Here is a 14,807-nt window from a genome sequence, read left to right on the forward strand (position 1 = left end):
AAATGCAACATAGCGTCCGCTAATGATTCCAGCCAATTGTGCAGTCAAATGGTGCTCCTTCCCTTCCGAGCCCCGCCGTATACCAAAACAGTTGATTTCCACCACATATAAGGTATCTCCAAACTCAGGAGAAATTGCACAATAAATTTCATGGTGATTTTTTTCCTGTTACCCTTGTAAAAAAAAAAGCTACCTGGTTGAAATAACAATTTTGTGGTAAAATTTTATTTTTTTATTTTCAACGTTATAAAATTCTGTGAAGCACCTGGGGGTTCAGGGTACTCACCAAACAGATAGATAAATTCCTTGAGGGGCCTAGTTTCCAAAATGGGGTCACTTGTGCGGGATTCCTGCTATTTAGGTACCTTAGGGGACCTCCAAATGCGACATGGTGCCCGCAATCTTTTTCAGCCAAATTTCCTTTCCAAAATTCAAATATTGTTCCTTCCGTTCCAAGCCCTCTCATTTGTCCAAACAAAGGTTTCAGACCACATATGAGGTATCACCGTGCTTATAAAACAGTGGGTAACAAACCTTGAGGTCAAATTTTTGGAATTACCTCTTGAAAAAGTGAGAAAATTGATGCTAAAGCAACATTTTTGAGAAAATTATTAAAATTTTCAATATGACAACGTAACGTTAACAAAATCTGTGAAGTACCTGTGGATCCAAAATGCTCACTATACCCCTAGATAGAAGCCTTGAGGGGTCTAGTTTCCAAAATGGCATCACTTGTGAGGGGTTTCTTCTGTTTAGGTACCTTAGCAGACCTGTAAATGCAACATGGTGCCCGAAATCTATTTCAGCCAAATTTGCTTTCCAAAATTCAAATATTGCTCCTTCTGTTCCGAGCCCTCCCATTTGTCCAAACAGAGGTTTCTGACCACATGTGGGGTATCCGTGCATTCATAAGAAAGTGGGGAACAAGTTTTGGGGTCCATTGTGTTGTGTTATTTCTTCTAAAAGTGAATAAATTTGGGTTAGAGCAACATTTTTAGGTAAAATGTAATTTTTGCTTTTTTTCATTTCACATTGCTTTTGTTCATGTGAAGCACTTGAAGGGTTAATAAACTTCTTGAATGTGGTTTTAAGTACTTTGGGGGGTGCAGTTTTTAGAATGGTGTCACTTTTGGGTATTTTCTGTCATCTAGGCCTATCGAAGTCACTTCAAATGTGATGTGGTCCCTAAAAAATGGTTTTGTAAATTTTGATGTAAAAATGAGAAATCGCTGATAAACTTTGAGCTCTTCTAACTTCCTAACAAAAAAAAATGTGTTACCAAAATTGTGCTAAAGTAGACATGTGGGAAATGTTATTTATTAACTATTTTGTGTCACAGAAATCTCTGGTTTAACGGTATAAAAATTCAAAAGTTGAAAATTGCTAAATTTTCAAAATGTTTGCCAAAATTCATTTTTTTTTCATAAATAAACGCAAAAAATATTGTCCTAAATTTGGTACTAACATGAAGTCCAATATGTGACGAAAAAACAATCTCAGAATCACCAGGATCCGTTGAAGCGTTCCAGAGTTATAACCTCATGAAGTGACACTGGTCAGAATTGCAAAATTTGGTCTGGTCATTAAGGTGAAAATTAGCTCCGTCACCAAGGAGTTAAAATGATATCGTGCAGTTAAATAAATAAATAATAATAATAATAATAATAATAAAAAAATGCGGTTCCCCCCATATTTGATACCAGCCAGGATAAAGCCACACGGCTGCAGGCTGGTATTGTCAGGATGGGGAGCGCCACATTATGGGGAGCCCACCACCCTAACAATATCACCCAGCAGCCGCCCAGAATTGCCGCATCCATTAGATACGACAGTCCCGAGACTCCACCCAGCTCATCCCGAATTGCCCTGGTGCGGTGGCAATTGGCGGGGTAATAATGAGTTAATCATGGCAGGCGTCTCCCCAAGACAGCTTCCATGATTAAACTGAAAGTGAAAGTAAAGAAACACACACAGCGGAAAATCCTTTATTTGGATTGAAAGACAAAAAAACACCCTGTTTCACCATTTTATTAAATTCCCCAAATACCCCTCCAGGTCTGACGTAATCCAGACGACACTGTCAGCTCTGCTACAGAACACGAGTGCTTTGTATCAGCTCCAGGTAGCAATGAAGTGAATCGCGCGGTCAGCAGAGACTTCAGCAATGCAGACTTCAAGATTACCAAATCTGCCTATCTTTATTATTAGAGGCAGTAGTTCAGTGGATAGAGCACTCAGCTAAGAAGCATAACTTCACAAGTTCTAGTCCCGGTAAAGATAAAATATAAAATAATTTCATTTATTTATGCACTGAGAGGAGGAGCCGGACATCAGCTGTGAGCCGCGGGACACACCTCTAAAATCGGAGCAGTTCATAGAACGAGGCTGTTTTGCTCTCTCTCTCTTTCTCTCTCCTCTCTCTCCTCTCTTTCCTCTCTCTCCTCTCTCTCCTCTCTCTTTCTCAGACCTGGAGATGATCAGCTGATGCGGTCACCTGAAGGAATCAGCTAACACTATAAGTCGAGCGGTGTGGCCGGCTTTTTACCGCTCGGCCGACTAAACTATCAGCTGATGCTGTTGGACAGGAGTCTGCACTGAAGTGTGTAGTTTTTTTTTTTGCACTGATTGTATATACAAGCAGCTGCCGTGTCATGTGATTCAGGCCCTTGAACCTGACACATCATCTGATCGCTTTGCCTTCCAGCAAACCAATCAGATGATATTGGATCCGGATTGGACAGCGCGGGACCCTTGACCCAGGATTATTGCGGAGGGGGTTCTTTATTTCAATAAAGATGGAGTCACTAATTGTGTTTTGTTTTTTCTCTAATAAAAATATTTTTCTGTTTGTTGTGTTTTTTTTTATCTGTACTAGAAATTCATAGTGGCCATGTCTAATATTGTCGTGACACCATGAATTTAGGGCTTAGGGCCAGTTGATAATATAAAGCTAGCCCTAACCCCATTATTACCCAGCAAGCCACCAGTCACCAGGGCAGCTGGCAGAATTGGATACAGCGCCAGAAGATGGCGCTTCCATGAAAGCACCATTTTCTGGGGCGGCTGTGGACTGCAATTCGCAGCATGGATGCCCAGAAAGCTTGGGTACCCTGAGCTGCAGATTCCAATCCCCAGCTGCCTAGTTGTACCTGGCTGGACACAAAATTTGGGCGAAGCCGATGTCATTATTTTTTTTTAATTATTTCCTGAAATTCATGAAATAATTAAAAAAAAAAGGGGCTTCCCTATATTTTTAGTTCCCAGCCGGGTACAAATAGGCAGCTGGGGGTCGGGGGCAGCCCGTAGCTGCCTGCTGTAACTGGCTAGCATACAAAAACATGGCGAAGCCCACATAATTTTTTTGGGGGGCAAAAAACTCCTGCATACAGTCCTGGATGAAGTATGCCGAGCCTTGTAGTTCTGCAGCTGCTGTCTGTTTGTATGGAGGAGAGCAGACAGCAGCTGCAGAACGACAAGGCTCAGCATGCTCCATTCACTAGTGTATGCAGGAAAGCAGACAGCAGCTGCAGAACTACAAGGCTCAGCATACTCCATCCAGGACTGTATGCAGTTTTTTGCCCACCAAAAAATGATGTGGGCTTCGTCATATTTTTGGATGCTAGCCAGTTACAGCAGGCAGGTACGGCTGCCCTCAACCCTCAGCTGCCTATTTGTACCCGGCTGGGAACTGAAAAAATAGGGAAGCCCTTTTTTTAATTATTTAATGAATTTCATGAAATAATTAAAAAAAAAATCGACATGAGCTTCGCCCCATTTTTGTGTCCAGCCAGGTTCAACTAGGCAGCTGGGTATTGAAATCCGCAGCACAGGTTGGCCCGAGCTTTCTGGGCCCCTCTGCTGCGAATTGCAGTCCGCAGCCGACCCAGAAAATTCTGCTTTCATAGAAGCGCCATCATCTGGCACTGTATCCAACTCTTCCAGCTGCCCTGGTGACGGGTGGCTTGCTGAGTAATAATGAGTTAATACTAGCTTTGTTTTACTAGCTAGTATTATGTCAGAGATTCTTAATGTCAGGCAAGTTTGACCCAGCCATTAAGAATCTCCAATAAACTGTTAAAAAAAGACATCAGACAGAGAAAAAATACTTTAATAGAAATAAATACACAGACACACTTAGAGACTCCATGTTCATTACTCCCTCGCATCCCTCCACGATCCATGGTCTTCTGTCTTCTTTCTCCTTCAACCCATGCAGCTCTGCTACATCAGACAGCGCTGTTGATTCCCGTGCAGTCTATATCACTCAATGAGTAGCAGAGGCTGCAGACTAAGTGGTGATGTCACCACTGACAGGTGGGTTGTTATAGCAACGGTGATCTCCGTTATTGACCGGCTGTGGCAGCCGGTGAATAACGGAACGGGGAAGCAGAACGGGGAAGCCGACCATGTGCGAGACCATCTCGCCGGTACACGGAGATACACAAACGATCACCGCATACCGGAGAGATGCACTGACAGGACCTAGCATGACGTCTAGCCATGTGACCAGTCTGTAGCCAATGAGATAATAGACACGTGACTGGTCACATGCTATTTTGATGTCACGATAGGTCCTATCATCAGTGCTGGTTACCGGGAGGACGCAGCGATGATCGGAAGGAAAAGCGGCGGGAGACAGAGTGCAGGACGCATCGCGGGGACCTGTATGTGTTATGGCATTGTTTATTAACTGTATGTTTACATTTATAATGTGTTTTTATGTGTTTGCCTCCCATTGTTTTCAATGGGATTCGAGAGGTTCGTTGAACGGTTCGTCGAGCCGAACTCGAACGCAGCCTCCGTTCGACGAAAATAACCGAACTCGAGCCATTAGAGGCTCGCTCATCTCTATTCCTGAGTAGTGATGAGCCATCCCCCTAGTGTTTGAGTTCGGTTAGTCGAATGGGGGCTCCGTTCGACGAACGTTTGACGAACTCCTTCGAACCCCATTGAAAACATTGGCAGGCAAACAAAAACGCATACAAACACATACATGTACACACAGTTAACAAACATTGCCATTACACTTACAGGTCCCAGCGATGCGTCCTGCACTCTGTCTCCCGTTGATTTTCCTTCCGATCATCGCTGCGCCCTCCCGGTAACCAGCACTGATGATAGGACCTTCCGTGATGTCAAAATAGCATGTGACCAGTCACGTGTCTATTTTCTCATTGGCTACAGACTGGTCACATGGCTAGACGTCATGCTAGGTCCTGTCAGTGCATCTCTCCGGTACGCGGTGCTCGTTTGAGCAGCTCCGTATACCAGCGAGATGCTCTGGCACATGGTCGACTCCCCGTCCATGCATGTCGGCGCTCTTTACAGAGTCAGCCCACATGCAAGGACTGGATGCCACAGCCGGTGAATAACGGAGATCCCCATTGCTATAGTAACCCGCCTGTCAGCGGTGACATCACAGCTTACAGCCCGCAGCCTCTGCTCACTCACTGAGTGATTAGACTGCATGGGAGCAGCAGCGTCTTCCTCCCATGCAGTGCTGTCTGATGTAGCAGAGCTGCATGGGTTGATAGAGAGAAAAGACAGAAGACCTGGATCGTGGAGGGTTGAGAAGGAGTAATAAACATTGAGTCTCTAGTGTGTCTGTGTATTTATTTCTATTAAAGTATTTTTTCTCTGTGTGGTGTCTTTTTTTAACCCTTTATTGGAGATTCTTAATGGCCGGGGCAACCTTGACTGACATTAAGAATCTCTGGCTTAATACTAGCTAGTAAAACAAAGCTGGTATTAACCCATTATTACCCGGTGAGCCACCCGACTTCAGGGCAGCTTAAAGAGTTGGATACAGCGCCAGATGATGGCGCTTCTATGAAAGCGCCATTTTCTGGGGCGGCTGCGGACTGCAAATCGCAGCAGAGGGGCAAAGAAAGCTTGGGCCAACCTGTGCAGAGGATTCCAATCCCCAGCTGCCTAGTTATACCTGGCTGGACACAAAAATGGGGCGAAGCCCATGTCGTTTTTTTTTTTTTAATTATTTCATGAAATTCATGAAATAATTAAAAAAAGGTCTTCCAAGGCTACAAGGCTCAGCATACTCCATCCAGGACTGTATGCAGGAGTTTTTTGCTCCCCAAAAAAATTACGTTGGCTTCGCCATGTTTTTGTATGCTAGCCAGGTATAGCAGGCAGCTACGGGTTGCTCCAACGCTCAGCTGCCTATTTCTACCCGGCTGGGAACCAAAAATATAGGGAAGCCCTTTTTATTTATTTCATGAATTTCATAAAATAATGAAAAAAAAAATGACGTGGGCTTCGCCCACTTTTTGTGTTCAGCCTGGTACAACTAGGCAGCGCAGGGTGCCCAAGCTTTCTTGGCACCCCTGCTACCAATTGCAGTCCGCAGCCGCCCCAGAAAATGGCGCTTTCATAGAAACGCCATCTTCTGGCACTGTATCCAACTCTTCCAGCTGCCCTGGTGATGGGTGGCTCGCTGGGTAATAATGGTGTTAGGGCTAGCTGTATATTATCAACTGACCCATAGCCCAAAATTCATGTTGTCACGCCAATATTAGACATGGCCACCATTAATTTCTAGTACAGATAAAAAAATTGAAATAAAGAACCCCCCTCCGCAGTAATCTGGGTCAAGGGTCCCGCGCCATCCGGATCCAAGATCATATGATCCGTTTGCTGGAACGCAAAGCGATCAGATGTGTCAGGTTCAAGGGCCTGAATCACATGACACAGCAGCTGATTGTATAAACGGCTTTTATACAATCAGCTGATCCATCAGTGCAAAAAAAACAAAACAAACTGCACACTTCTGTGCAGACTCCTGTTCGACAGCAGCAGTTGACAGTTTAGCAAGCCTGGCAATAAAAAGCCGGCCTCACCGCTCAACTTAGTGTCAGCTGATCCCGTCAGGTGACCGCATCAGCTGATCATCGCCAGGTCTGAGAGAGAGAAAAGAGAGAAAAGAGAGAGAAAAGAGAGAGAAAAGAGAGAGAAAAGAGAGAGAGAGGAGAAAAGAGAGAAGAGAGAGAGAAGAAAGGGAGAAGAGAGAGGAGAGAAGAGAGAAGAAAGAGAGAGAGAGAAGAGAGAAAGGAGAGAAGAGAGAAGAGAGAGAGAAGAGAGAGAGGAGAGAGCAATGCAGCCTCATTCCGTGAACTGCTCCGGTTTTAGAGGTGTGTCCCGCGGCTCACAGCTGATGTCCGACTCCTCCCCTCAGCGCATAATTAAATGAAATTATAATTATAAATAAATCATAATTATTATTTAAAATAAAAAAAAATTAAATTGAATTCTTTACCGGGGTGGCCGGGACTTGAACTTGTGAACTAATTCTCCTTAGGCAGTAGCTCTAACCATTGAGCAACTGCCTCTAATGAGAAGCATATGAAGATTTGGTTATCTTGACCTCTGCATTGCAGAGTGAAGTCTCTGGTGACAGCGCGGCTCACTTCAGGTGCTGCGTGGAGAGGACACAGCACTCGTGTTCTATGGCGCTCCCTGTGAGCTTCATGTAGCATAGCTGACAATGTCGTGTGGATTACTTCGGACCTGGATTGTTGTTTGGGGACTAATGAAGAGGTAAATGAGGGGTTTTTTGGTCTTTTATTCCAAATAAAGGATTTTTCGTTGTGTGTGTTTATTTAATTTCACTTACAGGTTAATCATGAAAGGTATCTCGGGGAGATGCCTGCCATGATTAACCCCGTTATTACCCCGATTGCCACTGCACCAGGGCAATTCGGGATGAGCTGGGTAGAGTCCCGGGACTGTCACATCTAATGGATGCGGCAATTCCGGGCCGCTGCTAGCTGATATTGTTAGGGTGGTGGGCTACCCATAACATGGAGCTCCCCATCCTGACAATACCAGCCTCCAGCCGTGTGGCTTTATCCTGGCTGGTGTCAAAATTGGGGGGAACCGCATTTTTATATTTTTTTTTTATTATTTATTTTATTTTACTGCACGACATAGACCCACCCGCCGGCGGCGGTGATTGGTTGCAGTGGTACAGCTGTCACTCATCATGGGGGTGTGTCTGACTGCAACCAATCATGGGCGCCGGTGGGCAGGGAAAGCAGGGTATACCTGATTGAATAATGAAGTGGCAGCCATTTTCAAGAGGAAAAGCCGCCAGAGCTTTGTGACAGCCCTGCAGCCTCGTGCCCGTGATCGGTGAGTAGGAAAGAGAGAGGGAGTATACTGGGGACACAGGACGCATGCAGATACACAACGTGCACACATACTTACTGTGAAAAGCCACGCTTTTGGTGATTGAACCGTTCTCGAACGGTAACTCGAACTGCCGAGCTTTAAGCAAATTGTTCAAGTTCGTCGAACGACTCGAATACCGCCCAAAATCACTCGAACTTGAAATTGGCGAACCGTTCGACTCGAACATCGATCAACTCTACTCCTGAGCTGTGATCTCTGCTCATCCTGTGGACAGATTCTCCCCCTGAGCTGTGATCTCTACTTGTCCTATGGACAGATTCTCCCAAGAGCTGTGATCTCTGCTCATCCTGTGGACAGATTCTCTCATTGAGCTGTGATCTCTGCTCATCCTGTGGACAGATTCTCCCCCCATTGAGCTGTGATCTCTATTTGTCCTGTGGACAGATTCTTCCAGGAGCTGTGATCTCTGCTCATCCTGTGGACAGATTCTCCCCCTGAGCTGTGATCTCTGCTCGTCCTGTGGACAGATTCTCCCCTAAGCTGTGATCTCTGCTCGTGCTATGGACAGATTCTCCCTCCTGAGCTGTGATCTCTGCTCATCCTGTGGACAGATTCTTCTCCTGAGCTGTCATCTCTGCTTGTCCTGTGAACAGATTCTCTCATTGTTCTGTGATCTCTGCTTCTCTGTGGACAGATTCTCCCCCTGAGCTGTGATCTCTGCTCATCCTGTGGACAGATTCTCCCCCTGAGCTGTGATCTCTGCTCATCCTGTGCACAGATTCTCCCCTGAGCTGTGATCTCTACTCGACCTATGGACAGATTCTCCGAGGAGCTGTCATCTCTGCTCATCCGGTGGACAGATTCTCTCATTGAGCTGTGATCTCTGTTTGTCCTGTGGACAGATTCTACTCCTGAGCTGTGATATCTGCTCATCCTGTGGACAAATTCTCCCCTGAGCTGTGATCTCTGCTCGTCCTGTGGACAGATTCTCTCATTGAGCTGTGATCTCTGCTCGTCCTGTGGACAGATCTTCCCCTGAGCTGTGATCTCTGCTTGTCCTGTGGACAGATTCTACTCCTGAACTGTGATCTCTGCTCATCCTGTGGACAAATTCTCCCCTGAGCTGTGATCTCTGCTCGTCCTGTGGACAGATTCTCTCATTGAGCTGTGATCTCTGCTGGTCCTGTGGACAGATTCTCCCCCTGAGCTGTGATCTCTGCTCATCCTGTGGACAGATTCTCCTCCTGAGCTGTGATCTCTGTTCGTCCTGTGGACAGATCCTCCCCTGAGCTGTGATCTCTGCTTGTCCTGTGGACAGATTCTACTCCTGAGCTGTGATCTCTGTTCGTCCTGTGGACAAATTCTCCCCTGAGCTGTGATCTCTGCTCGTCCTGTGGACAGATTCTCTCATTGAGCTGTGATCTCTGCTCGTCCTGTGGACAGATTCTCTCATTGAGCTGTGATCTCTGCTTATCCTGTTGAGATATTCTCCCTTGAGCTGTGATCTCTGTTCGTCCTGTGGACAGATTCTTCTCCTGAGCTGTGATCTCTGCTCATCCTGTGGACAGATTCTTCTCCTGAGCTGTGATCTCTGCTCGTCCTGTGGACAGATTCTCCCCCTGAGCTGTGATCTCTGCTCATCCTGTGGACAGATTCTCCTCCTGAGCTGTGATCTCTGTTCGTCCTGTGGACAGATCCTCCCCTGAGCTGTGATCTCTGCTTGTCCTGTGGACAGATTCTACTCCTGAGCTGTGATCTCTGTTCGTCCTGTGGACAAATTCTCCCCTGAGCTGTGATCTCTGCTCGTCCTGTGGACAGATTCTCTCATTGAGCTGTGATCTCTGCTCGTTCTGTGGGCAGACTCTCCCCTGAGCTGTGATCTCTGTTTGTCTTGTGGACAGATTCTACTCCTGAGCTGTGATCTCTGCTCGTCCTGTGGACAGATTCTCCCCTGAGCTGTGATCTCTGCTCGTCCTGTGGACAGATTCTCTCATTGAGCTGTGATCTCTGCTTATCCTGTTGAGATATTCTCCCTTGAGCTGTGATCTCTGCTAGTCCTGTGGCCAGATTCTTCTTTTGAGTTGTGATTCTGTGGCTCCTCCAGTGGCTTCTCTGCTCTTTCCTAATTTAATTTCCTAAAGGGTCAAACATATTAATGGGAGTCGTAAAAGTAAACCAGTGCAAACTAATTTCTCCAATAAGTAATACGGATAAAAAAAAAATCAATCATTGTTATTAAATACATGTACAGAATAAAATCAAATACAAAATGGTTACTGCAGGAAAAATAATGAAACATCTGAGTATATCAGTGTCATGTAAAACCCCTCACCCCCTCTTTGCCATCAGCCACAGATCGTCATGACGATTATCTGATCGGCCTGAAAGTTTAGGTATTTATGACTTTGGTTGCAGTTCTACCATCACCCAAAGGATGCAAAGAAAGACATCTCTTTGTTCTGTTGGAGGGAAAACTCTACGTTCATGCTAGAAAAATTAAAAGCATATTTCCAGAATCCCTGTGGAGTGCTGAACCCAGCGCACCGTTTTTCTTGACTGGGAGCTCGCCGGTAGCGCAACAATTGAGTATTGGCCAGTAAAATCATGCTAGATGCATTGTGTTTGGTGTCTATGTAAATGTAAAATCGAGATATAAAATATGACGCTAATATCTTTCACCTGTGTGGCCCAGGGGCAAAGATATGTGAAAAGCTAGAATTAAAGAACTTTGTGAAAATCTCGGCACAGCCCACAAAAGACTGTAAAATGAGGTCACAGAGAGGGGGGTTACCTAAGGGCATAAAAACGACTAGCTCCTTGAGGGGGGGGTCAGTCAGTACTGGAGGGCATCAGTAAGTGGTGATGCTGGCCGATTCTACCATCTTCTTTTCTTCTCTTGGAGCCCCTCCCTCCCTACATTCAGACGTCACCTCTATGGCACGAGTTTAGTAAGTTTCATGTTTATACCTTTTATTTTCATGTAACTGTCTATACTGCAATTGTATTGTTCCCTTTTGTAAATTCTTGTATATTTTTTAAACACTGCCTATTTTCGGATTAAATATATAAAATTTAATAGTTTCTTTCCTCATGCTTTATATATGAATCCAAAAACCCGAAGGGCCTTATGCTATCTGTAACGGGTACCCGGACTGCCTGTGAAACGTCCGGTGGTGGCAGCGTAATTATTATTGCATAGAATTATTGGAGTGCTATCATTAAGGTTACTGAGGTATATATATGCATATTCCATTAGCGGGAATCGGTGATATATACATTTACCCTTGCTGTGAGACCTCCATTTTTTTTTCATTATTAGCTCAGCAGCCTCATTCTGTTAATTATCCTGCAGTACCAAAAGTGGCCTGCCGACAAGAGTAGTCGTGTTTGTGACAAACCAGCGAACAGCTGCGGGTGACTCCCTCGGCTGTTCTTGACAATGAGGACATGTTAAAGCGAGAAGGATAAGTATTAAATACAAGCAGAGAGAACACTGAACAAGCACCTGGAGAAGGGATAAGCACATGTTGGTTACCACCTGTCTCCTGATGCACGTTTTGCACAATGGCTTCCTCAAAAACCTCTGGCTCTAACATGTCCTCATATGCTCAGATACATCATTATTTATGCAGATATCATATTTATTTAGCCCACTCGGGGAGATAATGCTTTGATTTATCTTATTATTGTAAAGGTTTGGTCCCATCTTATTAACAAGCTGAACATGTACTTTCTTTCGGTGGGAACGTTCATTTATTTGGGACACATTAATCTATTAATCAGAAACCACTGGAATCTTCTTCTCTGCAGTAACCTTTTGTTTGATTTTATTAAATACATATACTTAATAAGAATGATTTTTTTCTGTATGTTAATTGTTGGAGGTGTTCCTGTATATTGGCTTTTTGCTTCTCTCATCAGTGGTCTCCTTCTTGGGATGTCACATTTGGTGAGTGTCATGTCTTGGTGGCGTTTCGGTTGTGCTGTACTGCTTCCATTTTTGGGTGATGGATTGATAACTGTTGATTCTATGATTAGCATCTCCTGATGGCCTGTCATTATTGGTGTTGCACATTCATTGTTGAGGACTTATGCCAGCGTCACGTGGTACGATAAATCGGGCGATATGTCGTCGGGGTCACGGCATTAGTGACGCACATCCGGCATCGTTAGACATATCGTACCGTGTGATACCTAGGAATGAGCAAAAATACTCACCTTATCGTTGCTTGTTGACACGTTGTTCATTTTCAAAAAGTCGGTCCTCCTATTGTGCTCCAGTTGTTCATCGTTCCCATGGCAGCACACGTCGCTCCATGTGACACCACGTGAACCATGAACACAGCCTACCTGTGTCCCGCCGGCAATGCGGAAGGAAGGAGGTGGGCGAGATGTTACGTCCCGCTCATCTCCGCCCCTCCGCTTCTATTGGCCGGCGGCTGTGTGACGTCGCGGTGACGCCGAACGTCCCTCCCCCTTCAGGAAGAGAATGTTCGGGAGGTAAGTACGTGTGGCGGGGGTTCACGACTTTGTGCGCCACGGGCAACTAATTGCCCGTGACACACAAACGACGGGGCGGGTAGATAGATTGTCCCTTGTGACGCCGGCATTCTAGGGTTTCTTATCTTCTTTTTTACTATTGATTTATACAAAGTTTGTTGAAAGTTCAGTCACATGCTGATAAAAGCTGAGGACGTGGAGAAATTCTGCCAATTCTGCTTGATAATTTCTTATCTTATCTGCAGCTAGTCTTTTTTCTTATGTAATTTATATATACAGATTTCTTTCTTTTAGGGGGAGATAATCTGCTATATATAGTCCCTCTAATACGACAGATGATGTTACTTACTGGATTGGTGCACTGCATCTTACAGCGCACAAGACAGCACTTCAGATTTTCAGAGCACCCATAGTCATTGCTGCACCTGGAGACATACATTGTATATATTGGATCACAAATTGGTGCTGGATCTTCCTCTGGGCAATTTCCAGGTTTACCTGAAAGACATCAATGAGGAGGAGATAAGAACATAAAAAATTATTATCAGGTTTATCATCATCTTTGAAATTTCTTGCACGTATGTACCGGTAAATACTTGGATAAGAATACAGTAATAACCAGAGCCAGCATGGGTTTGTAGCAAACAAGCCATGCCAGACTTATCTATTTTCCTTCTATTGGAATCACTGACTAGGTGGGTCAGGGAAAAGTAGTAGATATATATATATATATATATATATATATATATATATATATATCTCGACTTTAGCAAACATTTGATAAAGTACATCCTTACGGAAAAAATGACCCAAGTACGAGACTGACAAGACTACGGTGAGGTGGATTCATAACGGACCCTGGAGGACTCTTCCTGCTCTAACATTCTATCACTCCATGATTCTATGATTTTGGCTACTTGTATATCTCGTCTTTCCAACTATTATAGTATACAGAAATTTCTCACACCATCATCAAAAGCTATTCAAAGTTTTCATGGAAGCTAAAGTGTGAGCAATGAGGGTCGGAGGTGCTCTCCTCAGTTCCACTGGTTGTCTTTAGAAAATTTGCATTAGCCACGGCTCATCCCACTTATTTAAAAGTCCATGATCGAGTTCAAGACCCAGATACCTGGTGTAATACCAGGCAGATACCATTAATGCCAGGAAGATCCCAGTAGTACTAGGCAGTTCTAATACCGCTCACAATACACACATAACACACACAACGCTCACAATACACACATACCACACACACTGCTCACAATACACACATACCACACACACTACTCACAATACACATATACCACACACACCGCTCACAATACACACATACCATACACACCGCTCACAATACACACATACCACACACACCGGTCACAATACACACATACCACACACACTGCTCACAATACACACATACCACACACACTGCTCACAATACACACATACCACACACACCGCTCACAATACACACATACCACACACACCGCTCACAATACACACATACCACACACACCGCTCACAATACACACATACCACACACACCGCTCACAATACACACATACCACACACACCGCTCACAATACACACATACCACACACACCGCTCACAATACACACATACCACACACACCGCTCACAATACACACATACCACACACACTGCTCACAATACACACATACCACACACACCGCTCACAATACACACATACCACACACACTGCTCACAATACACACATACCACACACAATACACACATACCACACACACTGCTCACAGTACACACATACAACACACTGCTCACAATACACACATACCACACACTGCACACAATTCACATATGCCGCCCCCGTGCCAGCAGCTGGCGCTTCTCGGATCCGGGCCTTCTGGGGTGGTGGCTTGAGGGTCTCCGGACCCGGGGGTATCGCGAACACGCTGAATAAAAAGGGGGACGTAGATGTACGGGTTAGGCCGTATTAAGTTCGTGACGCCACCCACGGTGTGTGGTGAGGTGGGACACCACCGCTGCTGTTGTGGGGCACCCGGGGGAGATATTGTGGCAGCTAGATGTTAACCCCTCCGTGGGTAGGGATGGTTGCCCCGGGACCCAGTGTCTTCACGCAGGGTATAGCGACAGTAGGATAATGTTTGATTACTCACAGTC

The 14,807-nt window shown here is 45.1% G+C and overlaps 1 protein-coding gene and 1 long non-coding RNA gene across 2 annotated transcripts in view; both read right to left on the reverse strand.

The window, feature by feature from the left end:
* LOC142297475 (WAP four-disulfide core domain protein 15B-like) overlaps positions 1–14,807 on the reverse strand; it is a gene marked incomplete at its 5' end in the record, with an annotated part of 56,439 nt that overhangs the window by 19,899 nt on the left and 21,733 nt on the right. Inside the window, one exon of the mRNA XM_075341700.1 lies at positions 12,995–13,143. Coding sequence (XP_075197815.1) covers positions 12,995–13,143 — 149 coding nt within the window. The remainder of the gene's footprint in view (positions 1–12,994; positions 13,144–14,807) is intronic.
* LOC142295802 (uncharacterized) lies at positions 293–10,274 on the reverse strand. The gene is made up of 3 exons (XR_012751550.1): positions 8,221–10,274; positions 661–959; positions 293–561 (listed from the first exon to the last, which is right to left on the reverse strand). It is a non-coding gene; the product is annotated as an uncharacterized LOC142295802 (long non-coding RNA).

The sequence above is a fragment of the Anomaloglossus baeobatrachus genome, chromosome 3, assembly GCF_048569485.1.
Source record: "Anomaloglossus baeobatrachus isolate aAnoBae1 chromosome 3, aAnoBae1.hap1, whole genome shotgun sequence".
Classification (NCBI taxonomy): Eukaryota; Metazoa; Chordata; class Amphibia; order Anura; family Aromobatidae; genus Anomaloglossus; species Anomaloglossus baeobatrachus.